Source organism: Gouania willdenowi, chromosome 17 (genome assembly GCF_900634775.1).
Source record: "Gouania willdenowi chromosome 17, fGouWil2.1, whole genome shotgun sequence".
In the NCBI taxonomy this organism is placed as follows: domain Eukaryota; kingdom Metazoa; phylum Chordata; class Actinopteri; order Blenniiformes; family Gobiesocidae; genus Gouania; species Gouania willdenowi.
Genome location: NC_041060.1, coordinates 23,943,499 through 23,969,889, shown reverse-complemented (window position 1 = coordinate 23,969,889; position 26,391 = coordinate 23,943,499). Strand labels below are relative to the sequence as shown.

The 26,391-nt window shown below is 39.1% G+C and overlaps 1 protein-coding gene across 3 annotated transcripts in view; it reads right to left on the bottom strand.

The window, feature by feature from the left end:
* Nucleotides 1-1,266: 1,266 nt before the first annotated feature.
* LOC114478778 (cadherin-18-like) overlaps nucleotides 1,267-26,391 on the bottom strand; it is a 41,444-nt gene continuing 16,319 nt past the window's right edge. For all 3 annotated transcript variants that reach the window (XM_028472054.1, XM_028472056.1, XM_028472055.1), the window contains 10 exons: nucleotides 25,245-25,539; nucleotides 21,571-21,690; nucleotides 11,276-11,443; nucleotides 10,778-10,965; nucleotides 8,480-8,733; nucleotides 4,958-5,091; nucleotides 4,646-4,770; nucleotides 4,163-4,280; nucleotides 3,320-3,589; nucleotides 1,267-2,088 (listed from right to left, as the gene is read on the bottom strand). In XM_028472054.1, coding sequence (XP_028327855.1) covers nucleotides 1,610-2,088; nucleotides 3,320-3,589; nucleotides 4,163-4,280; nucleotides 4,646-4,770; nucleotides 4,958-5,091; nucleotides 8,480-8,733; nucleotides 10,778-10,965; nucleotides 11,276-11,443; nucleotides 21,571-21,690; nucleotides 25,245-25,539 — 2,151 coding nt within the window. In that variant the 3' untranslated portion in view covers nucleotides 1,267-1,609. The remainder of the gene's footprint in view (nucleotides 2,089-3,319; nucleotides 3,590-4,162; nucleotides 4,281-4,645; nucleotides 4,771-4,957; nucleotides 5,092-8,479; nucleotides 8,734-10,777; nucleotides 10,966-11,275; nucleotides 11,444-21,570; nucleotides 21,691-25,244; nucleotides 25,540-26,391) is intronic.

The window sequence follows — 26,391 nt, the reverse complement described above, 5'->3', positions numbered from 1 at the left end:
ATTTATAAGTTCTGCGAGAGCATCATGTAAATATGCAAGTAGAGTGTTATGCGAGCTCTTAAAGGTGCAGTCTGCAACTCTTATAAAATTTACTTTTTGTCATATTTCATAAAGTTGTCACTATGTAAGGACAGCTTTACATGAAACTAGTAGTTTGTGTGAAATAAACAGGCTCATTGAGCCCCCCATGCTGCTCCTGGAGCCTTTGGCAGATTGCCAGAATGCACCGCGACCAAGCAAAATGAACCAATCAGAGCCAGGATTGTGTTTGATGGACTGTCTGACTGACTGTTGCTCAAAGACCCCGCCCCTTTCCCGGAGCTAGAGCACCGTCTTTTTTACATTGTATGGTCTGGAGGAGTAGAAGATGGAATTGGTGACTTTTCTGCTTGAAAGGTAATTACTGCTGCTTGGTTTACATTATGTATGATTTGTAATTGTTACACTAGAACTCTGTGGTGCATGTGTTGTTCATGTGCACGCAACAGCCTCCGCGTGGCTGCTGTAAGTGACACTGTGTTGTTGCTGCTGCTGCTGCTGCTGAGGTTTGTGCACATTGAGAGAGAGAAGAGCTGCACTAATATGCTTTTAACAGAGCATGTTATATTACTGTGATGTTGCTGTCGGACTAATGCTAGCTTGTAGAGTTCCTCTCAGGGAGGGACTTTGGAACGTTTGGAGGCAGGGCAAGAGAGCAGCGGGGAGGGAGGGATCTGAGAGTTGCGGACTGTACCTTTAATAGTTTTACACTTTCCGTGAAAGTTTTAACATGCTCCCTAAAACTTTTACGCAAGCACACAAAATTTCACATGCTCGGATTAAAGTGTTTAAGAGACCAGCATGGCAGCAAATAAAACTATTGCTTTTTACTTTTTCATTAGCATGTTAAAGTTCTACGCTCGCTTGAAGCTGATATCCGGAGTTTCTGAGAAATCTACGTTTATGTATGATTCTTTTGAAATGCGAAAAAATACTTAACTAGTCTTTTACTATGGTCTACTGCTGGTGGTCATTCATATACAGTACATTAATGTATATAAGTCCCTCCTTCATCCTATAGACCCCTATACAAATGGAAACGATCGCCGAGTGCGTCCAACCAATAGGCTTCGACTTCCTGTTTTTGAGACTGTCAATCAAAGTGAATTGTGCACGGAAACAAGTCCGCGCGTCACAACAACAAACAGGTAAATATGAATTTGGCTCTTACCTGACCCATAAACCTATATCAATGCAACATGATGTGCAGAAAAGTAGAGGCGTGGCTTCTGGTAGATTGGGAGAGGCAGTGGAAGGAAGTGAGGCTGTTAAGGGCGGGACATCGAGACGTTTCTCAGACACTTTGGATAGCAGCTTTAAGCGTAGAACTTTAACATGCTAATGAAAAAGTTTTAAGAGCGTATATAAAACTGTTTAATTTGCATATGTTAAATATTTTAACATGAGCATTTGAAAGTTTTGCATGAACGCACAAAACACCATTCAGAAACCTCTGAATTTAAACAAATTAACTGATGCTAACTCTCTGGATCGTTTGATGACTCAGCATCTTTTAAATTTTTTCATCGAAAGGAGTCAGAAGTAGAAAAACATCTTCTGATGATGCTCTTCAAGACTTTGTGTTTCTCACAGTTTGTTCCTCACAGTCGGGCACAACTGCGGTCAGACCCAAAGAGCTGATGGAGCCCTCTGAGGACCCGCGGCCTTCGTAGGCGTATGTCTGCAGAGAGTCATAAGGCGGACCACGCCTGTCTGCGTTTGCTTGCTCCACCTTCTGCTGCAGGATGTGGAGGATGATGTCCTCGTTCTCTACAGGAACAAACCAGGCTTCACACACATCCTCGTCCCAAAGCTTTCTTCGTTCAAGAATCACCACCTCCTCCTCTTCCTCCTCCTCGTTTTCAGCGTAGGAATAGTCTGAAGCTTTAGGGTTCCTGAGTGCAGACATGTCGAAGGCCTCAGTGTCCTCCTCCCCACCGCCCTCGTCATCGTACGTCACTACGTTTTCTCGCACGTCCTCCGCACCGAGGATCAGCGGCTCTGTGCTGGCCTTCTTCTTATGGAGCTGAGCAAACAGCAACACCATGGCTGAGAGGAGACACAGAAGTACCAAGACATCAGTAATAAAAGCAGTCAGTCACCTTCAAATACAAAAAGTAACTGTCAACTGATCACAAACCAAAGAGTTCTGCAAGTTTAAAGAGAACAAATTCCCAAATGCTGTAGGACAATTTCATAAACATAGTGAATACAAGCACCAAATTTTGCATAAATGATGTCAAGAACCTATATTTTAAGAAAAGTACACTTTCCACCTCGAAATCGAAGATGGCGTAAAATGTGAAAAAAGGTCTTCATATTCATTATCAAAACATTGAAATGAGTGTATGCCATCATTCTTGCCAAGGCTGCTAAGATATTGCGCAGGCACATGGTGTATGTTCAGTTTATTACTTGTTGCCTCCGACCAACGAAGCGTCCCTTTTTCAGCATGTGAAACGATCTGCATTCCAAGCTGCCTGTAAATGGGGGCAGGCAACAGTGCGCAAAATGCATCTTAAAAGCCCTGCCAACTGGGGATGCAAAACGATGGTGAGGCCTTGCAAGTTCTCTGGACCACTCTTCCACCAATTGTCCAGAGTTGTCAGCAGTTGACAAAATGCGGTTGTAAAACTGAACGCCGAGGACGATGCAAATGCTATCGCTTCAGCCTCAAGTGTACACAGTTGTGTGCCTGTAAATGTGAGGACTAAAACAAGATTTAATCCAACCTGCAACCTGTGCATCAACAGGAAGTTGACTCAAACAGACTTGTCATTTTTAATAATGTTGAATTGAACATTGAATACAAATTTAGCTTGTCCTGTATATCAGTAAAATTTAATTAGATTTTGAATTCTCCGGTTTACCTCAGATAAGCCTGACTACATCTTCTAGTATTATTAATGCAATATGCACATTATTACAGTCCTTACAGTTTTGCTTTGTTTTGGATGATTTCATAATAATTTTCAATAATTACAATTTTCTAAAGGCATAATTGGATTTCTTATGCTCAAAAACATATATTGTGATGTATAGATCTGGAAATTAGGGCTATTCAATCAAAATCCAAATCAAATTTAGTTAAAAAAAACCATATTGAATGCTTACTTTTTGAAAGGAGTATGTCCTGAAATATCCAGCATGTATGCCAAATTTGGTGCTTGCATCACCATGTAAAAGATTGTTTCAGCTATCTGCTGCACTAGAAAAAAGAAGTTCAGACCCAATGTAACAAACAAAATACCTGCTGGGGGTTTACGTGTATGACACCTACCCAGTAATATGAGCACAGACAGCAGAACGGCCACAAAGACCCCCCTGCTGAGCCCCGAGGACGACAGGAAGGCCTGAGCCTGGCACACGTTGGGACCACTGAGACCCCAGCTGTCCTCCTGACATGCACACACCCTGAGGGAGAGCGTGACGGTGCTGCTGAGGGGATGCTCGCCACCATCAGACACAACCAACACCAGACTGAAGGAGTCATGTAGTCTGTCCTGACTGAGCCCGTCCCTCCACAGGGACACAATGCTGGCTGTGCCGTCTGAGAGAGAGAGAGAGAGAAAGAGAGAGAGAGAGAGAGAGAGAGAGAGACAGAGAAAGAGAGAGACAGAGAGAGAGAGACAGAGAGAGAGACAGAGAGAGAGAGGGTCAAAGAAGGATCATGGAAAGCAGAGTCATGTGAGACATAATAAGACAAGGTAGAATAAAAGCCATAACAGACCGGTGCAGTTTTTTTTTCCCCCCATGTGGGGTCCCCTGGAATTTAAATATAGTCGTCTGAGATCTCTAGTAATTGATAAAAAAAATAATTAAATATACATTTTTGACCTTTTCAATTACTATTCTTTTGCAACTTAAAACAACTTGCAATCTTAATAATAATAATAATAATAATAATAACAACAACAACAATACTAATAAAATGCAGTAAAAAAAACTCATATCTGAGCTGGCACAATTTAGCACAAATCCTGGCTATTCTATTGGTTATACAGTATAACAAACATGATCCAAAACTAATTCTAGAAAAAAAAGTCTTTAGGGCACCAGAATATCTTGATATCAAAATGGGGTCACGATCCAAAAAAGGTTTGGAACCACTGGACTAACTCACCTCCATGGTCCTTCACTGTGAGCATGATGCTGTCCTTTACTGTGTCGGCAGGAACAGAGAACGTAAACTTTCCATTTGCAAAGTTGTCCAGATCTGCTGCTCGAACGGTCTGAATTATCTGATGAAGACAAGAAAACACATGAAGGAGTTTCTATTTATCAAAAAATGCCTGAACTCTTAATAGGAAACATATTAAACTCAAAGAACTAAGATCACAGCACTGGGAGACATCAGGCGGAAAACTCCACATATGTAGTTCTGGTCTACAACTTAAAATGAAAAAAGTAACAATGGTATATTGCAGCGGTCTGCTCTGCGTAGCCAGATACAGCTGAAAATTCAACACAGAAATGGTTAAAACGATTCTATGGACGTCCTTTAGATGGACTAAACCCAACCTGGAACCTGGCTTCAACAGCCTATAGTATTTCTTCTCCATTTTTTCAATTTTCAGAAGAATAAATACTCCAGTGTATGTCTCACCTCTCCATACTTGGTGTTCTCACACATGATGATGTCTCTGCTGCCCTCGGATATAAAGGGCACATTATCATTAACATCCAGGACCTGAACCGTGACAGAGACGTGGCTCACCATCCGAGGGTTATCTGGAAATGAACACATACATACTGTATTTACTCTCTAAATTCAGCACACCTATTCAACATTATGGTCACAAACTCACACTATAACAATACTTGTGGAACACATATGAGAAGAAAACATTTATATTCATTAGTAACTAAAATGAAATATGACGTTTAAACCTTTAAAAACAAACATTTGTGAACTTACCAACCTCTGCAGCAATCACACTAATGTTGTGCCACGCCGTCTCCTCTCGGTCCAGGACCCGAGTGCTCCTGATGATGCCATTATTCACCCCGATGGAGAAAAATAAAGGCCTTCCTTCTTCTCTAATAAAGTACCTGTGAGGCATGAAATAAAGGTAAAAGAGTACACATTAACACCTCACATCCTAAACACAAAGCTAATTGTGACGGTCCCCATTGCGCAAAATCGCGAAAACTCCTTGGGGTTTTCGTCCAATCAGCGTGAAACTTGGAACATAGAGTCTTCAGTTGGACCTGATCTAAAGTTCAGCAAAGAATTTTGTTCGGGCAAAATATGCGCAAATTATTAACGAGTACAATTTACCAGCTAGCTATAAAAACACAAACTGTTGTATATCTCAGTCAAAATAAATGCTAACAATAGCAAATCTGAGATCCTTGGTTGGCATGTGACTGTGGGCGTATGAGCGATGCATATATGGGATATTTACATCTTTTAAATGGATGGTAAGACCGATTTTTACCAAATTTGGTGGGTATGAACTTGGGTCGCTCCTGAGGCCATTTCTCAAACTTATTCGAAATTGGTCAAAGTGGGCGTCGCTTATTACAACATAAACAACAAATATTTATTTCAGCTGAAGTATTATGTTGAGTGCTGCGAAATTTACAGGGTAAATATAGCAGAGCACACAGACCACCCATACCAAAAAATGCACCACTCAGGGACGCTATAATGGGTGCAATCACGTTTTGGGCTGTAACTTTCACATTTTAAGTCACATCTTCATAAACTTTATAGCTACGTGTTCCCTAAATAGAGTCGCATCTTATGACATAGGCCACGCCCATGGCATGTTTCTCTTTGTAAGTCACAACACATCAAAAACCTACTTTTTCAAACACCTAGTGTTTAGGCTCCATCAGCACCAAACGTTGCACATACAATCTCCAGACTAGCCTGATAAAAAGTTGAGTAAATAATTTTTTTCGGTCAAAATATGCGCGGATTATTAACGAGTTAAGTTTTCTAGCTAGCTAAAAAACGCATACTGTTGCATATTTTCGTCAAAGTAACAGCGATCAACATCAAACTCAATTCACTTGTGTCAGAGGTCAACCAGAGGCTCTGTGACAAATCTGGTGCAAATTGGCCAATGGTGGGGGGGGTGCAATAACCAGAGAAACATCAAGCAAAATGAAAGTCGATCAGATGTGCACGAAATTTGGTGCATTTTGGGCTGTAACTTTCACATTTTAAATCACATCTTCTTAAACTTTATATCCTTGTATTCCCTAAATAAAGTTGCATCTTCTGACATAGGCCACAGCCACTCACACGACATAGTTGTCTTGGTAAGTCACTACACATCAAAAACTCCTCCTCGTGTTTAATCGCTATCTGCACCAAACTTTGCACATACAAATCTCCAGACTCTCCTGATCACCCCAAGCCTGTCATCCTTTGTGACGTACTTCCATGGGACCCGCAAAACATGGGGGCCAAGGCTTGGCCCCCTTTCATAAGTGCTTGCAGTTCTAGTCTATTGTTGTGTTTGTAGTCCCCTGCCTGTTGTTTTGAGGTGAAGTTGTGGGTGGATCCATGTGCCATCAAATACCTGGCACAGCCTTATATGGAGCTGGATGTGTGTGCTGGAGATCGAGAGAGTTTGGTGTCTTTGCTCTTCCTCCTCCTTTCATCTACTACTCCGGACTGAGCTCCAGGCCCACTACCTTGGATCAGTGCTGTGGCTCGGCCATGTCAGGTCACGCTGCTGCGTCCACACTCACTCACAATCACATGTTGTAAATAAAAGTGCTCATGTTGACGTTGTGTCCCCCTTCTTATTTGTTGTGACTCAAACAAGCCTGGGCTGTAACATGTAAACGCATGATGAGTCTTAGAGACACAGTGAGCAGTGACTGAATGTACAAACATGAACCAAATCATCCTTTAAAGCAAACTAACATGCAGCTGTTTAACTAAAAATGTTCAAATCTGTCAGGGCTTACTCTGTATTCCTTCCAAACAGGCTGCTGGTGTCTTTCCAGGTGAGAGATAAAAGAACTTCATGTTTTCACATCTTTGGAAATCTTTGTGTTCCATGTATTGCAGAGTGCTCATTTGTGAGAGTGTTTTTGTTTGGATCGGGGCTGACATTTGGTAGGTATAATCTATGGATGTGTACGCATAGACGCTTCACAAACAAAAAAAACAAAAAAACCAAAAAAAAAAACCAAATTTTTCATTTGATTGCCAGTCAAATATTACAACGATTGGTGGTACCGAATTATTGGCACATACCAATATATAAATGGGGCTCATTACCCCGTACGTGTCACGGGGGCGCCAGGAGGACCCATTTTTCAAATGACTACTCCTCCGTTAATTCTCGTTAGACTGGAGTGCAGTTTGTTATGAATACTCTTTGAATGAATATGATGAGACGCTCGGAGCCCTTTTTTTGAAACAGGGCTCGGGGGCCCACCCATTATTTCTGGTAATTTTCTAATTTAAGGGAACATAGTCGTGTGATATATCATTTCAAAGGTAATTCAATGTACATTACAATTAAGCCTTGCAAAATTTGGTTAGCGCCCACCCCCTTTTTTTTCCAGCAATTTCCATTAAAGTTGTTTATTTATTTGCGAGTCAAATATTGCGACAGTTGGTGGTACCGAATCATTGACACATACCAATATATAAATGGGGCCCATTACTCCGTATGTGCCAGGGGGCCCCATTTTTTTACTGAATTCTCAGGAATGTGGCACGTGCTATTCGGCGCGGAGACTTCTTGTTGTAATTGTCTGGGATTGTATTTAGTTTTGTCTTTTTTCTTTTGTCATTTTTGTCTCTTTGTGTCCTTTTAGCATTTCTATAGAAATATTGATATCAATTAAGATATTTTTGTTGGCATTTTGTGTATTTTTGTCATCAGTTTTATAATTTTGCTGTGGTTTTGTAGTTTTATGGTGTTTTTTTGGGACTTTTTTTTGTAATTGTATGTCAGTGGTTCTCAACTGGTTTCACCCTGGGACTCATATTTTGCTACGGTCATTAAATCGTGACCCACTTATTTTTTAAAGAATTGAACCAACCAAATTTAGTTTTTCAAAAATAGCTGTTGAAAACACATATATTTATCTTTTTTAAAACATAAATCCATATATAGTTTCCTGTGCAACATGCATTTCATAGTATGCCTGTCAAAAGTCCACCATGAGAAACATTACCGGTAAGTATTTATTTAATTTAGACCAGCTTGGGATCCGCGACCCACTTTTGGGTCCCGACACACCAGTTGAGAATCACTGTTTTATAATACTCTGCGTATTATTGTAGTCATGTCAAATGTTGAGTATATCTTCAGGTGAAGGATAAAGAACCTTGAAAATGAATCTTAGTGTTCCATGTTGCAGACAGTAAATGTGGTTAGCTTGTATCTGATGAAGTGGTTATAAAAACCTGCAAAAAGTATTTTCACTTATTGAGGTACTGTACATGTTAAACAGCCTTCACCTGATAGCGCTGTTGGTGCTGTCGGGATCCACGGCGACTACAGCGCCCACACGGGAGCCAGCGGGAGAGTTTTCATACACGTCCATGATGTACACGTCCATGGAGAAGACGGGAGGCTCGTCCACATCCCCGACTATCACCCGCAGAGACGTGGAGTCCTTAAAGGGCCCAAAGCGGGAGAAGCGAGGATCGGTGTGTGTGTTGGAGCCATCGATGCTCAGCGTGTGGACCTTCTTCTTCTCATAGTTCAGAGGCTGTGAAGGCCAGAGGAAATACAGATGTATGGGGGTGTTATGAATTCATATTTGAGTGGCACCCAAAATATAGATTTTATTCAGAGACAGAAAGAACTCTTTAATGCAGTTTGTTCAATAATCCTTAACTTGAATATACTCTCTACATTAGACAATAGAGAATGACCACAATAATCACAGGCAAAAGATGATTTTTGCCATTTATGACCAAATGTAATAGTTCACAGTGAAACAAGTGAGGTAGACATATTTCTATTACAAACTACAACGTGAATTGTAAACAATTTAGTGACGAACTAGTGGTATAGGTTTATATGAAAATAATCTCCTAAGAATAACACTGGATCATGATTGAGCTCACAATGATTACAAGATAAGGCTAAACTACAAGATAATAGTGAATAATTAAACTAAATATGGCAATTAAAGGAAAGAAAATGAAAGAAACAAAACTTATAGAAAAATCAAATAAACACCGTCTGTGTGTGTGTGTGTGTGTGTGTGTACTGTGTTGGTTTGTACGCTTGGTGTGTGCGTGTGTGTTACTATTTGTGATCATTTAAATATAATAAATAATAAAGTAATATTGTGAGATTTATAGTTCTGCTACATATTGTCGCAAGTTCTTCTTCTATTTAAGTGAGATGAGCATTATTTATAATTAGAATTAATTACTCTAAGCTTGAACAAAAAAACTTTTACTAATCTAACAAAAGGAAATTAGACTGAAATGCCAAAGGATGGTGTATAAAAATTGCGGGGCATCATTTTTTACTTAATTAAGTAAATTTAACTATTAAGATTTATCAAAAGTTCATGGGGGCTGTATAATGCATTGAAATAAATACATTAAATAAATATGAAATATATGAAACAAACAAACTTTTTGGTTTTTATACTTTGATTCTTTTATCAAAGTATAAAAACCAAAAAGTGATTTAATTCTAAACATGACCAATTCTAACCAGATTAAAACAAGTTCTAACAAAATGAGCACAAACTAACACCATGTAATAAACTATGTTTTAAAACATGAGAAATGAAATAGCATCTATAAGAATTGTTCAATGACATTTGATGGAGGATTTGGGAAAATTTGCAGTTACATTGGAACCCTTATACCTGGTGGAAGCACTTCAGTTTATGGATAAAACCTGTCACTATATCAGAGAATCAACATGATATATGACCTATACACAGAAACATGGCATTACAAAGACTTTTGTATCAATATTTAATACTCCTAAACTATTCCTTATACCATCAGTGAAAAGGTTGAGTCGGTTCTTCACCTGAAGAGGGCAATGATGGTCTGTTGAACCTCTAATCTGAGGAATTTCTGAATGTTTTATGATTGTCAGTTATTAGATCATACAGAGGTTTGTTGACCTTTAAGTGAACTAGGAGTTGTCCTTGTTTAGCTACTTTTGTCATAAAGTGTGAGTTTAAAAAGCCTGGATGCCTTTTTAGGCATTGTTTTGAGAAAAAACAGGGACAGAGATGGGATGAAGTAGACTTATTTTGATCTGAGGAGCTGCAGGTTTGGGCTTTTATTGTCTTAACTTTATTGAACATCCTGTTTGCAAATGGGAAAGCAATAGTTTTATAACATTTCTATGGAGGGTGATTGTCTGTTTATGCATCGTAATGTTCAGGTCATTGTTTTGTAAAGGGTTTTTATAAACTGCAGATGAAAGGTAAAAGCAGCATGTTTCCTCTACACCAGTGCTTCTCAAATGGGGTACATGTACCCCTCGGGTTACGCGTTAGCACTACAGGGGGTACTTGTGGGAGAGAGTGGAAAATTAACAATTGACAACATTACAAACATGGGGTTTATAATGTTTATTTTTGGTCAAAAATGATAATCATAATAATGATGGAAATGATCTTGATGAGAATAGGAACAACAAATACAAAGTTCAGTCTTGGTTCCACACCAGGCAGGAAATGACTGAAAATGATAAAAACTATAGAAATAAATCTATTCAGGAGGCACTAAATATTAATTCCACTTATTTACAAAGGTTTGTTGGGGACAAACCTGCTTCAAAGAGATGATTCCCTCCCTGCGTGCGGCGTCGGTGGTGATGGTGAAGATGGACGCTGCTTCTGCGTTGGTGATTCTGTAGATCATCTCAGCGTTCTGACCTTCGTCGTTGTCGCTCGCTCTGATCTGACCCACAGCCGCCCCTACCGCAGCCGCCTCTGACACGTACAGCTGGTAGCTTTCTGCCACACAAGCGCATGAGTTCAAACGTTCTTCCATGTTCTGCTTGACTTGTTGACACAATGAAATCATCAGAAAAACATGAATTACTGAAGAAAAGACAAGTCATCCAACATGTCCTAAGTTCTACGCTGATTCAGAAGTTTAAAGGCTATGTGCTTTCATTTATGTGTATACAGATTCATGTATTTGGATATTATCTGGGTTGAACCATACAAACAACAAAATGAGTATTTAGCGCGTTTTTCATGGTATCACTGTAACCCCAGCATGACCTGAAGCATCAGTAGCTGATCTGTGTTGGTCTCTTACTCTGCGGGAACCTCGGCGGGTTGTCATTGACGTCCGTAAGGCTGATGGTAACAGTGGTGGATCCTGAGAGGCCTCCCACTGATCCCGCCATGTCTTTGGCCTGGATCACCACAGCATAGCGAGGACGCGTCTCCCTGTCCATGTTGGACACGGCCGTACGGACCACACCTGAAAACACACAACACAGTCCTGCTTTATACTCCAACTGAGAGAATACGGAGTTTCTGCACTAAATCAACGTAAAAAATAAATAAAGCTATAGCTTAGCCAGAGGTGTAAAGAGCACTGATATAGTCTACTAAAGTAGAAATACTGTCACTTGATTGAAATAGTACCCAAGTACAAGTAAGTCATACATAAAATACTCAAGTACAAGTAAAAAGAAGCTCAATTAAATAGTAGTCAAAGTAAAAGTTACGAGTTACTTTCAACCCCACGTTTGCACTACTGGAACTTAATTAATTTTCCACAAAATAACATTTTTGTCACAGAGGGTACATGAATAAAAATTAAAAACAGCATGACAACAATGGAAACAGGAATATAAATAGAGCAGCAGTCAGGAGCCTCCATCCAACAATCTCATCAAAAAATAAATATATATTAAATTCAGCCAAACACTGGAGGGTTCTGTGCATCCTCTCAACCTCACCCTTCTCATTAAAGTTGAAGCAAGAACTTAATTAATTTTCCACAAGATTAAAGGTTTGTCAAAATGTACAATTCGTTTTTTTTTAAAATAAAACACCAATTAATTAAATTCAAAAGAAAAACTATTCCTAGACTCTAAGTAGAGCTACATTTATAAACTTTTATGAAGAGACCATGAAACGGAAATAACAAAATAATCTAAAAAAAATATGAATGTACTTAGTAACGGTTGTGTGTAGAAATACTGTTATTATTCTTATTACAACTTTCCTGATTTAGAAATATACTCAAAAAAGTACAAGTACCAATAAATGCAACTCAATTACGTAACATGAGTACTTGTAATCTGTTATTTTCACCTCTGAGTTTAGCGATAGAATAAAACACCACAACAGCGTTCTGTGAGTGGATGAATATTTCAAATGCAAGAGGAAGGAGAGAAAAGCCATGAATCGTGTCCATAACGTGTTCCTGTGTTTTAATTGTGGGTCAGTGAGAGGTGAGCAGTGGCCTGAGGGTGAGTGAAGAGTAAGAAAGTTACATTAAACTGAGGTGTTCCCTTACTCCAGGGGTGTCAAACTCATTTTAGGTCAAAGGGCCAAATACGGACCACTTTGATCTCAAATGGGCCACAGATTATAGGCAGGAAAACAAGATATTTCAACAATATGCACTACTTTGCACTTTCACCTTTAAATGACAAGTAATGCATGTGAGGCACCAACAATATCCAAGCAATAAGTGACGGACATCAGTCCCAACAGGATTTTCACCTACATTTACTTGATTTTGTTGTTTTTTCCCTTATTAGTATGAATTTTGTATTTTGATAGCGCTATGAGATGACCTTTGTTGTAATTTGCGCTATATAAATAAAGATTGATTGATTGATACATTTTTATTGAATTTGGGGAAATCTTGTGGAATAATTTGAGTTAAATTGCTGGACTTTTGGAAAAATTGAGTTATTTTGTTTTTTTCAGGCATGTGACATTTAATACATTTTGTGCAATCACATACATATAAAATATTCCTATACCTACACACATCCAAAAATATATTCACCATTTGATGTTAATAAATAAAATGAATTATATCTTATGAAAATATAGTTATAAAAATATATATATACCCTATATTTAATTAGACCCACACATACAATATACATACAGTACCTCATATCTGATTAACATGTCTGAAAAGCGGTAGGAAGAAGTAAACTTATCAAATCTTACCTCTTCTCCAATTTATATATATATATATATATATATATATATAATTGTCTTACTGTATTAAAAATAGTATTATATATGTAAATATAACAGTAAGACATATATAAACACAAAATGTCATGTTTGCATTCATATACATTCATTCACACAGTGCTCCCCTTCCCAATATGCCTTTAAACACCCTAAACCTATATATAAAATTATATCTACAATCACCCGTGTATAATCCTGTTTGCAGTGTAAGAGATGCCCTAAAATGACTGTCATCATGTGATGTAAACATGAGAAATCTATGAACACTGGCGAATATTGTAAAGTTTCATTGAATTTCTGTATTTTGAGGGACTGCAATGTCTACAACCGAATTGGCAGGTAATTTAGACATTGATTTTTCATGTTTGTTCTATCATTTTTACTGTCTCCTGTGAGCCGAGTTCGATGCCCTAAAGGGCTGGAATTTCCCCCCCCCGGGCCTTGAGTTTGACACGTGCCTTATCTGCAAGCAAAACAAAGCAACCTTTTGAAACGCTGCCCTTTTTGATCAAATCTAAGGACAAAATTCACTTCAAACAATTTAAAAACAAAAACATCTTCCTGTACGCTACACATTAATTTGCTGCTATTTTTAAATATCCACAAAAAGAATATTATTGTTAGTGATTATCAGATATAACTCGAGATCATCCTGGCAAACAAACCAACTAATAATAACAATCTCTTCCCACTGTATAAATAGAGTGAATGCAGTGACATCACTCACACTGAACTATTCACACTGTTTTTCCACGTCTCCAACTTGAGAGCTGATAATAAGTTATAGCTGAAAGTGAGATTTGGTTTAAAGTGCTCTCCTTCCAGCTTTAGAACCTGCTCCTGTTTGATGTCACTGTGTAAAGAGTCCTCGTGACATTCAGAAGGACACGTTTCCCTGGCACAGGAGGATGGAGGACAGAGGAGCACCTCTCCCACATGAGCAGAGTTTGAGTGTTTAGCCCCGAGCTGCTGCTGCACTGCATTACTCGCTTCACAGGCTCACAAAACACAGAGCCATCTGCCCTCATCAGCCCCATCGGACCGAGAGGAGGAGCACGAACAGGACAGGCAGCACTAACCCAGCACCTGAGAGGGAGACAGTGACCAGAGGGGAGGGTGAGACTGTTTGGCTGTGCTGTGGAAACACATGCAGCTTCAGTCTCCACTGCACGGATATAAGTGCTTTCACAATAAAACATACGAGCTTCTCCGTCCACAGGGATGTTCCTCAGACATGTAGCTCCTACCTCAGCTGAATAATCACATTTTTATTTATATATTTGTGTGAGAATGAGGCAGAAATGAACACTATCCTCAGAGTGTGTTAATGCAGTGGCTTAATTTTCGTGTAGCTGACACTTTTACACCAACATACAAAACACAAAATAAAAATGACTCCAAGAACAGACAAAATTACCCCCAAAACACACAAAACGATAACAAAAATACACAAAACAACAAGAAAAATACACAAACTAAAAAAACAAAACATAAAATGACCACAAAAATGACACAAATTCACAAAAAAAAAAAACACAAAACAACAAATATAACATAAACACACAGAATGACAACAAAAATATGTCTGTCTGTCCATCTGTTAATGTGGGTGTTTGTTAGCAGGATATCTCAAAAGATTCTGAACATATTCAAATGGAATTTGGTGAGCTGATAGACAATGTCAGAGGAAGGAACAAGTTCCATTTTGGAGATGATCCAGCAGGTATTGTGGATACAGTATCCAGAACAAGTTTTAAAGCATAATGTGGACGTTTGGCTGGTTCTACAGCACCACCTGCTGGTGGCATTTCATGTCTAAAGTCGGCAGAAGTTTGCCCTCTCCAAGTGTTCCTGTTTATATAGTGGGGTACGGGTACCCCCCAGGGGAACGTAAATTAAAAAAGTGATGAATTGATCATTCTGAATAAGATGTTTTCTTGTGTGCTTACAGATTATTATTTATTTAATATTTTTCTTCTATAGGTAAAAATCAGGGACACATTACATTATTGTGTTTTCCAGTGTGCAGGCGTAAGGGGTAGATGGCTTCAGGTTAAATGTCTGAAGGAGTACGGCACTGTGAAAAGTTTGGAAAACACTGGTATAGTGCATTTCATACACAAGGTAATTCAATGTGCTTTACATAATTACAAAGTGCAACAAAATAAATTTCAAAACTCAATAAGAACAATAAAACATTTAACAGGGTTTAAAATCAACAGCAAAAAACATAAAATCAACAATAAAATTATTGAACATCTCCCTCTAAGTCATAGGCTGTAGTAAAAAAAAAAAAAAGGAGTGGCTTTAACTTCAATTTAAATATGTGAACATGCAGCATAACAACTAAAAGCAGCTTCACCATTAAGGGTACAGTAAATAACACTCACTGAGTGTATTTTTCATTGGGATTGAATACATCACACCGTTGACAGGATCTACCACACACAGTTGTGGGTATCCCTGATGACACTCGTGGTTATGCTTAATTAAACGAGAGTTTTGATCCTCCATGGCGTGCTGAGTGAGATGCACCTGAGCCCACAGCGCTGTATGCGTGTGTGTGTGACTGCAGCTGTAACAGTCACGGAGACATCACATTATACCACACAGAGGCATGCAGTCCACAAGGCAATATGGAGAGGACATATGGAGAGGGCAGAGAGTGTCATGCTTTTCCATGAATGTCGCTGCAGCGTGAGGGCAGTTACATAAGCAGGAAAGTCACTAAACTTCAGTTTATCACGTCTCGTCCTGACTGGGAAATGCTTAGAGAGGAGCGTGTTCATGCTTTTATTCAGGATACAGATAGCTGCAAATCAAACACAATAAACAACCTAGAAACATTTACAAACCCATTATTATGGTTATTATCTTCAGGTATGCAAGATAATTTTAGTAAATTGTCCCGATAACATAGCCTTGCCTAGCCAGCGCTGCTGGTTTCTAAGAAAAGCTCCAACAGAGTAAAGAAAAACGGTACAAGGGCAAAAACTCCGTAAAATATAATGGCGCGCTTCTCATTTTCGAACTCCATCAAGGTATTGATACCCTGAAGCCACACACCAAATTTGGTTATCCTATCTTGAATGGTTTCTAGGGATGTAACGATTAATCGTAGGGCAGTTAAAATTGATTCATAGGTATCACGGTTGATATCAATTTTCTGAAAACTGAATCGCAGTACTTTTTTTAAACAGCAGAGGTCGCTATATATTTATCCTTCTCTTGCTGAATGCTGAATCGGCGGGCGGAATCTGCTACTACTTTCTTTCTGGCCGCCTTCTACTCTTACATATGTTCATAAATGATTCCTTACCCCTTTAGCACCGAAAGAATATCTGTATAATTACGTAAATATCTGTAAAAGTCACGTTTTTCTAATAGCTCTGTCTGCTAGCACATAGCATCTCTTCTTCACTGCACAGAATATCTGCATGGCAACCGGCCACTGGGTTACCAGCGCCCTCTGCTGGTCCAAACAAATATCTGACGTGAATACAGGGCAATGACTGTTTTTTTTTGTTTTGTTTTTTTAAGTCCAATTGTTAAGGCACAAAATATATTTTCAGTTGCACTTTTAAAAAGAAAAAGAACTATTATGCAGCTTTGCATTCGGCGACCGTGGCTCAGGTGGTAGTGGGTCGTCTTCTGATCGAGAGGTTGGGGGTTCGATCCCAGTACCTGACTATGTGTCGAAGTGTCCTTGGGCAAGACACTGAACCCTAAGTTGCTCCCAGTGGTCGACTAGCGCCTTGCATGGCAGTCCTGTCCCACTGGTGTGTGAATGTGAGAGTGAATGGGTGAATGAGCTGATATGTAAAGCGCTTTGAGACTGCTTCAGTGTGGTGATAAAGCGCTATATAAAATCAAGTCCATTTACCATTTACCATTTACTATAGAACCAGAATTTAAATTAATAGGCCTCTTCTTCATTTGTATTATTCCTTTATTTATTTCATTCATCGTTTATTTTTGGTCAAATTGCATTGTTTTGAATAGTTTATCAAGGGATTCTTTTGACAATGAACAATAAAAGGAAAATAATCCAAAAAAATAAAGGACTATTTTTTAATCATCATTTTTCTACAGTCCCATTTTGTAAAATAAATCGTGAGAGAATCGTATCGTGAACCCAGTATCGTGAATCGAATCGTATCGGGAGTTGAGTGAATCATTACATCCCTAACGGGATGAGAAAAGCTGTCCCTTTTAACTCGGACGAACGGACGGAACTCAAACCTATATCCCCCTTCCACACTTTGTGGCGGGGGATAATAAAAATCTCCCTCTCAATCATATGCACTAGAGAAAAAGAGTGCCTTTAACTTTGATTTAAAAATGTTCACATTGGATGCTGACTTCAGCTCTGCTGGCAGTTTGTTCCACTTCTTTGCAGCATAACAACTAAAAGCAGCATCACCATGTTTACTGTGAGCTCTGGGCTCCACTATCTGACCTGTGTCCATAGATCTGAGAGACGTGATGGGTTCATACCTGATTAAACATCTTACTGATGTATTCTGGACAAAACCCATTCACAGATTTAAACACCAGCAGCAGAACTTTAAAGTCTATTCTGAACTGGGAGCCAGTGTAAAGACCAAAAATGTGGACATCAACATGAAAAATACAAAATGACTACCAAACCACACAAAATGTCCAAACAAATTAAAAAGTGACTCCCAAAAGACAAAACGTCAACAAAAACACACAGCACGACAATAAAATAAACCCCTGACACATTTATCATCTGTAATATGTGGAACACAAAGATTTCCAGAGGAGGGAAAACATCTTCAACTTTTCCTCACCTGGAAAAAAAGGGCTCAACGTGAGTGCGTTTAGAAGGTCTATGAAAAGGCCGCTGCACAGACTGTCAGAGGAGACATTTTTGTGGAGACATTGCACACCCAGATGTTTGGGAACATCTCCAAGTCCAGACAATGTGCGTCAACAATCATCTCGTCTGGTGAATTCTTTCACATTTTCTCTTTTTGTTTGTGTTATCGACTCACTCGTCCTCGCTCCTTTTTTCCTCCTCTCTCCGTTGGCCGTCTCTACTAAAACGTCAACTGCACTCAGCCCACCTGCCTCTGCCACTGCAGTCATCCGTCAGCTCCGTCAGACGCTACACAGCATGGGAAACGAGCCTTCGGCAAAAGCTGCTGAGGCCGTTTGACATGGAACACCGTTACTGGGGACCGACAGCTGGAGCTGGGAAATCTGCCACTGGTTACTGTGGGAAACGTCTCTCCATTAGACACAAACAAGCCCATTGGTGGCAGAAGAGTAAATAATTTAGACGTGTGGACAGAAGCTCGCACGTAAAGACTATTTCAATCATTCCTGTCACAGTGAGGCAGAGATTAGGGTCAATCAGATGGATGCTACAACAAACCTACACACCCTGAATCTGACACGGGTCACGTGCAACCCCCAAAATAAATCCACGAAAAACTGTGATTAAAGAAGTTAGTTTGACATAATTTCATACAACACATTCATACTGTGCAGTTACATCCGCTGTGTACAGGGGGCACTACACACAGGTTTCAGAAAACACACAGATTTGATTGGTCAGCTGCTCAGATTGGTCATTGTTCTAAATGCTGACATGAGCTCTGATCATGTGATCATCAGATTAGATAGAACACACTCGGCTGTGTTAAACGCTGCTAATGTCTGCTCTTCCACTCTGTAATTTTCATTATTGTGTTCATCTTAAACTCACATTTAGCATTTTAACTGGTGAACACTATCGCTAAAATTAGTAACACCATCACTACCGCCAGGGGACTTTTACCCCAAATATTATAGCCTCTAGTCTAAAATGTAATTATAATCAAAATATGACAATACATGACAAATTACGATTGCGTTGTTTTATTTTGAAGTTCAACTATGCCATATCTAACAAAAATGAAAACAAAAACTACCATGGGTTGGATTCTAAAAAACAATATTACTGAAAAATTAGGAATGCTGCAGGAGAGCGGAACAAAAATGGCCATTTTTCGACTGGGTAAAAACAATCACCTGACTAAAATGTTTTTATCACATAGGAATTTTCTTGGAAATTACCACTTTGTGATAATTATTACAACTACTGGACTAAATAAAGATAGCATGGACATTTCAGGAATACTTTTACTTACTTTATTTTTTAGATGCAGTCAGTACATATAAGGTAGTAGGGGTGTGCCAAAATATCGATACGACAATATATTGCGAGGTTTCGTCTTGCGGAACGTTATCAATTCAATGGCCAAATATTGTTTTTTTTTTTTTTTTTTTTAATATTGCAACATACAAGACATGACAAAAGAAATATATATATATATATATATATATATTTATACACGATACACAGAGATAATGCAGTACATACACAGTACAATGAGACAATAGGTGAGGAGTGGATATTTACACATTTACTGTGTGTGTGTGTGTGGGTCTATCAGAGCCAAGTGACAGCAATTTTTGTCTGTTTGTTCACATTACTTTTTTAAAATGTGACGTGTATCAGACTAACAGTGTTACGGTCCAAATAGTATCCAGATAAACTGGTGACTGGGTGGACTTTTGCTCCTGGTCCGGACATAAAAAGGAACAACGCATAAGTCACATTACTGGTGAATTGAAATGTTATTAATACATAAATAAATCAAAACCAAAAAAATGGATGTCACGTAAAACATGCACATGTGTGGAACCAGAGGTGGTGCAATGAATCTACTGGTGCTCCTCGTTTCTTGTGATCAACTTGTGTGTTGACGGCTGCTGTTAGCGGTATTTATAACGTGCAAAACAAACATTTTTACTGCCCTCAAAAAAGCTGTAATTTTTTTTGCAAAAGTGTCAAATGGTAGTTCTAACATTTATTGTTTCTCACACCAGCCTCACAATAGACAGTCAGTCACCAGTTTATTTGGATACTATTTGGACCGTAACACCGCAAAACAAAACATAAATGTGAGCAGCTTTTCACGAGCTAAAACATCTACAGACTGGATGAAAACATGAGCAGGAGCAGAAAACTGCTGAAATAAATCCTAAACAGTCCTATTGTGTGAGGGTACCTGGTCCAGGACCTGGGAAACAAGGTGCAGCAGACTTCAGTTCTCGCTCTAATGTACCCATAAATATCACACAAACAGAACAAGTTTAAAAAACAAAAAAAAAAAAAAAAAAAAAAAAAAAAAAACAGAAAAATGCTGCTTATCTGGTTTTTCTGTATTTCTGTTTTAGTTTTAAATCAGAAAAACAAAATAACCACACTGTTTATTTGTTATTTTGATTTGGTTTTAAAACGGAATAACCAAAGAACAAAGGGTACATGGAGCTTTTACTAATGGTATTTGCAGTATTTTATTTGTAGAATATGACGGTAATGGAACAGTCGTCTCTCCATTTTGGTTGAAAGCAACGATGTAAAGCTGAAAATAACCGGATTTGCATTGGCTGGCGCTGCCTCACTGTGAAGCTGTCTGAGCAACTAATTCAGACTGAGAGGACTGAGCTCTGACTGAGGACTCTTTGATATTCTCTCACCGCTGTCCTTAATGGACACAGGCAGATATGTGGGAGAGCTGCAGAGAGGAAGCTTTGTGCTGTGGAACTAACACAAAGCCTCTTTTCTAAATTCAGGCCCTCTCTGCACGCTGTCCACATCAGCAGCTGCCTGCTTCACAGTGTGTTCAGAACTTCACTGTAAGACTCACTGATTAAAGCGAACACACACCTGTGAATGGACCAAGAAATCTTCCTTGATTGCCTGCTTAATTTCTGTATTCACCCTTTTTGTTCATTGATAATAATAATAATAATAATACAGACACTGAGAGTTCAAACCAATGCACCATATTTTCCAGCAAATATCGGCACATTTTTTAAATTATCTCTGAACTAATGATATAGCCCCGCCCCTTTGACCCTGCTCATCCGGCGTTGCTATGTGATAAGGCAAGCTAATCAAACATATGGGACTGGTCTCTGGTATGAAGTTCCTTCCCAGTGTCAGAGGACGACAGCACATTTACCAATAAGTGGTGCATAAAGATTCATCTTAGAGTTTCCTTATCCCTCACTTGGAAAAATATAGTACATGTTTAGGAAGGAAATATGGAACGGACAGTGCACAGACTGTCAGAAAAAGCACCGAACGATGTACAACTCACAAAAAGGACTCCAAACATGTGAAATGTGAAAACGTGATATAGATTCAACTGATACTAGTTGTGCATAAAAGTTTAAATGACAAAAGTAAACAGTGATGTTTTTATTGGTTATCAGCCATAGAAATTCAAGATGATCTGTTATTGGATGGGATGGAATAAATCCATATGAGTGCATGACTACATCCAACTGTTGTCCTACCTGTCTTGGGATCCACAGAGAAGTACGGCTGTCCCTGCAGAATGCTGTACACCAGTTTGGCACTGTTGCCGTACGTCGGGTCGTCTGCGTCCGAGGCCGACACCTGGCAAACGGACGTTCCTGCACAAAGAGCAAACACAGGACAGTGATTAATAAAAGATGTGCTGAGAAAGGTGCTCAGATTATTTCAATAACATCCATCCAATCCAAGCTGTCATCCATTGGATCATTTCTGTCACTTTATTCTGAGAAGTGTGTATTTATTTATTCTCCCATGTGCACGGATTCTTGCTGTGCGCCGTTCTCCCCCTCCACTTACAGTAAGTCTGTCTCTGCGCACTTTCATCCCAGTTACGCACTATGGGTGAAGCGGCCCTGAAATGTGGGCATTCCCAGTCAAATCTGACGAATTTTCCAGTCTGCTTAAGTTCTTTGTCTCTTACGCGCTTGTGAACCTGGAGTAACTGTAGCACCCCAGAAAGGTGAAACATTATATTGCACTAGAAGTTTGGACGCAGTTGCAATTTACACCGCATGTACTAATAATATGGCAAAAGAGATCAAAAGGTTGTGTTTTTTTTTTTTTAACATTTCTTTCTTTCTTCCTTGCTTATTTTATGGACAATATTATAAACCTGCAACTTTTTCCACAACACAAATGGTTTAATGATGATTATGAATCAGCCAGTTATGTGATCACTTCAATTGGAGACACCTGGAAACATCGATTGTGATGATAACCTGTGGGGAGGGCATCACGAGCACGCGAAAGGATCATCTATCAGAATTTCTCATATGCTCAACATTTACTAATTTACCAGTTCAAGACAGGACAAAACTGAATAAATTACATACTTTATCCATTAGGGATGTAACGATTCACTCAACTCCCGATACGATTCGATTCACGATACTGGGTTCACGATACGATTTTCTCACGATTTATTTTACAAAATGGGAATGTTGACAAATGACTGAAAAATATTCCTTTATTTTTTTGGGGAAAATACTATACTATTTTCCTTTTATTTTTCATTGTCAAAAGAATCCCTTGATAAACTATTCAAAATGATGCAATTTAACTAAAAATAAATCTTGAATGAAATAAATAAAGGAATAATACAAATGAAGAAGAAACCTATTAATTTAAATTCTGGTTCTATAATAAACAATTCAAAACTGCGTAATAGTTCTTTTTCTTTTTAAAAGTACAACTGAAAATGTATTTTGTGCCTTAACAATTGGACTTTTAAAAAAAAAAAACAAAAAAAAAAAACAGTCATTTTACTGTATTTACGTCAGATATTTGTTTAGACCAGCAGAGGGCGCTGGTATCCCAGTGGTCGGTTGGCATGCAGTTATTCCACCAGTGAAGAAGAGAAGCTATGCTAGCAGACAGAGCTAATAGAAAAACCTGACTTTTACAGATATTCACGTAATATTACAGATATTCTTTCGGCGCTAAAGGAGTAAAGAATCATTTATGAGCATGTTTAACAGTAAATGGCGGCCAGAAAGAAAATAGTAGCAGATTCCGCCCGTCACGTCCGCTTCTGGAAGGATTAATATATCTGCTGGTTAAAAAAAGTACTGCGATTCAATTTTCAGAGCATCGATGTGAACCGTGGTACCTATGAATCGATTTTTAACTGCCTTACGATTAATCGTTACATCCCTATTATCCATGCTTAGATACCGAGGAGACAGAGATGTTGTTCCATCCAATGAAACAGGGTCACTGGCTCTCTACACAATAAACTGTTTTAAAGTGAAGCAGAGCATCATTTCTAAATATGTGTCTGAACCGGTTCAGGTATCAAGTGCATTTCACCAGCCTCTGCATAGACGACAGCTTGTTTCACCTTTTATTTACTCTTACAGTGTGATCAAACTGTAGCTTTACATTGTACATAGAATGGAAATAGTTTGACAACAGTCTGACCAGCGTGGACAGAAGTCTGAGCTCCATCAGTGCTTCAGTTAATGAGCTGCAGCCGACACGCTCACCTCTGGGGTGCGCACTGCTGTTCACCTTGCCGACAGCACTCACCCCCTCTCAGGACAACTAGTAAGACGGCACAGATCAAATATTATGTAGACTATATAATGTAATGCTTTCGGTTTTGGCTCGTCTTAAACTGGTAGATTTTTCCAATGGTGAATGAATTAGAAATGCCATTGGACAATCCTTTGGCGTACTTGTGCAGCCCTCCCCACAGGTTCTCATCTTAATCAATGTTTCCAGGTGTCTCCCATTAAATCACAAAACTGGCTGATTGACGATTATAATTGAACCATTTATGTTCATTTCACATCAATGAACTGTGCAGTAGAAAGAGGAGGAGTCCATTTTGCAAAATTGCAACAACCCTTGTGGCAGTTTTGGATGAATGAGACAGAGTCAAGCTTTAGGGTTGCTGGTCAGATGCAGACACAGGGTTTATTATGTCAAAGGGTTTTGGGGAGCAGACCGGTCTGGGATGGGAGGTAAACAGGCTTTCAGTTTGTGTGCCTCAGTGAATCTACTGTTGTTCAGTGCTCCCAGGGTTATGTACTGTATGTTGCTGATAGCAGTAGTCATAACAGAGCAGAGCCTTCTCTGGCAGAGACCTTGGTGAATGCTATCAGTGTACGATGATGTCTGACCTGCTTAGGGCAATCTGACCAGGAGATAATCCTGTAATTACATATCAATTAGTACATGTGGAATGAATTGTAACTGCATCCACATTTCTAGTGCAATATAATGTTGAAAGTGTCGGGAAGTACGTTAAACGTAACCGAGAGGTCTAAGGCGCCGCACTCACTGCTAACATGGGTTCAAATCCCACATTTGACAATTTTTTTTATTTTATTTTAACATATTTAACACGGCAAATTCCACCTTTTAAAATAATTATTTGACAAAAATAAACATTTTAGGGTTAGGGATAGAGTTACAGTTAGGGTTAGTGCAAATATAAAAGGGTTAGGTACCTAAAAATAAATATGAGCTAAAATAGAAATGACGGAACTTTAAGTCACATGGTGCACCTATCACGTGACCTAAACTGGCCAATGAAGGGCGCTGCGTATCCACAGAGTGGTAGTCTACGGATACGTTTAACGTACCCGTAGCCATGGCCTATAAGATTTTACCATCCCGGGGTGCTGCACTTATTCTAGGTTCAGAAGAGCATAGGAGGAAAAGAACTTAAGCAGAGGGGAGAATATGAGTAATGCCAGATTTGACTGAGAACGCCCATATTTCAGGGCCGCTCCACCCAGAGTGCGTAACTGCGATGAAGCCGTACAGTGAAAGAATTAAGTGGAGAAGGAGAATAGCGCGCAGACAAATTGGCTTTCCGTGCATTGGAGAATAGAGCCCTTAGATACTTATTTACCGCTTCAAAGTATTTTTTTTAACTTAATGACTTATTCATTCTTTTGTGAAGTTACTTACTTGCCTTCGTGATTGCTTATTAACTTATTTATTTACCTGCTTCCACTACACTCAGGCTTTTGTCACCCAACCCTAATATCAGGCTGTGGATCTACTGCTGGCTTTATTCGATTGGTTTTTCATCATCAGGAGAAAACCACACTCATATTACATCATTTTGCTAATATTGTGCCAATAATATCGGTGAGTATAGATATTATCGGACATTCCTTATTTCGTGTGATCATCTCACCAACGTCCGACATCTCTGGCACTGTTGCAGAGATCGGCCCCACGGGGAACGTTGGCGCGTTGTCGTTGACGTCCTGGACCTTTACAATGAACTCCGACTCAGTCTCCAACGAGCGATTGGTCCAGCGATCCACGGCACTGGCATGCAGGACATACTGAGACTTCTTCTCACGGTCCAGGCTTTTGGTGGCACGGATGTCTCCGGTTGTCTCTTCAATGATAAAGATTGATCCCGCCCCTTCGCCGGAGAGAATGTAGCGCACAGTGCCGTCTCCTTTGTCGGAGTTGGAGTGGAGCTGTGTTTGCGAGACAGAAAGAACAAGCGTTGTCATGCCAATTATTAGCCAGTGACGAGATAGGACACAGCTCTCTGATCAGGTGAGAGAAGCCAGAGGAAGTGAAGGATTGATCGGCGACAGGTTCTGTGTGTGATTTAACATGCTGTCACTGCTAATTAGAACAGCAAGTGTGACAGTAATCGTCTGTGACTGCAAGACGCTCAGATAAAGAGACATAAGTGACAATGACACTCCCAGAAAGCAGCACTGGATCATCCTTAGCCATTCTTTAATTATCTGGAAAAACGCATTTAAAAGGAAAATGAAACAACTGCTTTCACAGACTGTGAGGAAAAGGCCTGAAAGACGTGGAGGAGACGTTCTTCATCTTTCTAGTTAAACAGCTGCATGTTAGGCCTTCATGAATGATTTGGTTCATATTTGTATTAGTGCTGGGACTTTATTGCGTTAATTAATCAATTACAGAAAAATGACGTACCAAAGTGTTGTTTTTTTTATTTTAATACACAAAAACAGATTTGTTTTGGAAAGTTAAAAAAATCCAGGAAAGCATGAATACAGCTTAATTAAATTTGTTTGTGCTTTGTGAACAATGCAATCATAACATTTTTTATTCACTTTGCTAATGATGTTAACACACTTGTTTAAGCTCAATGATTGTGTTTTCATTCATTCAGTCATATACCAAAATCCATTTAAATTGAAAAATGTTGCTTCTCGTGTCAAATACTTTTAGGCGATTCATTGAGATTAATTAATAACTAAGTTTCTAGTTATTAGATTTATTTTTTTAATTGGCTCCCACCACTAATCTTTACATTTAGTCAATTCACTTTGACAAGAACAGAT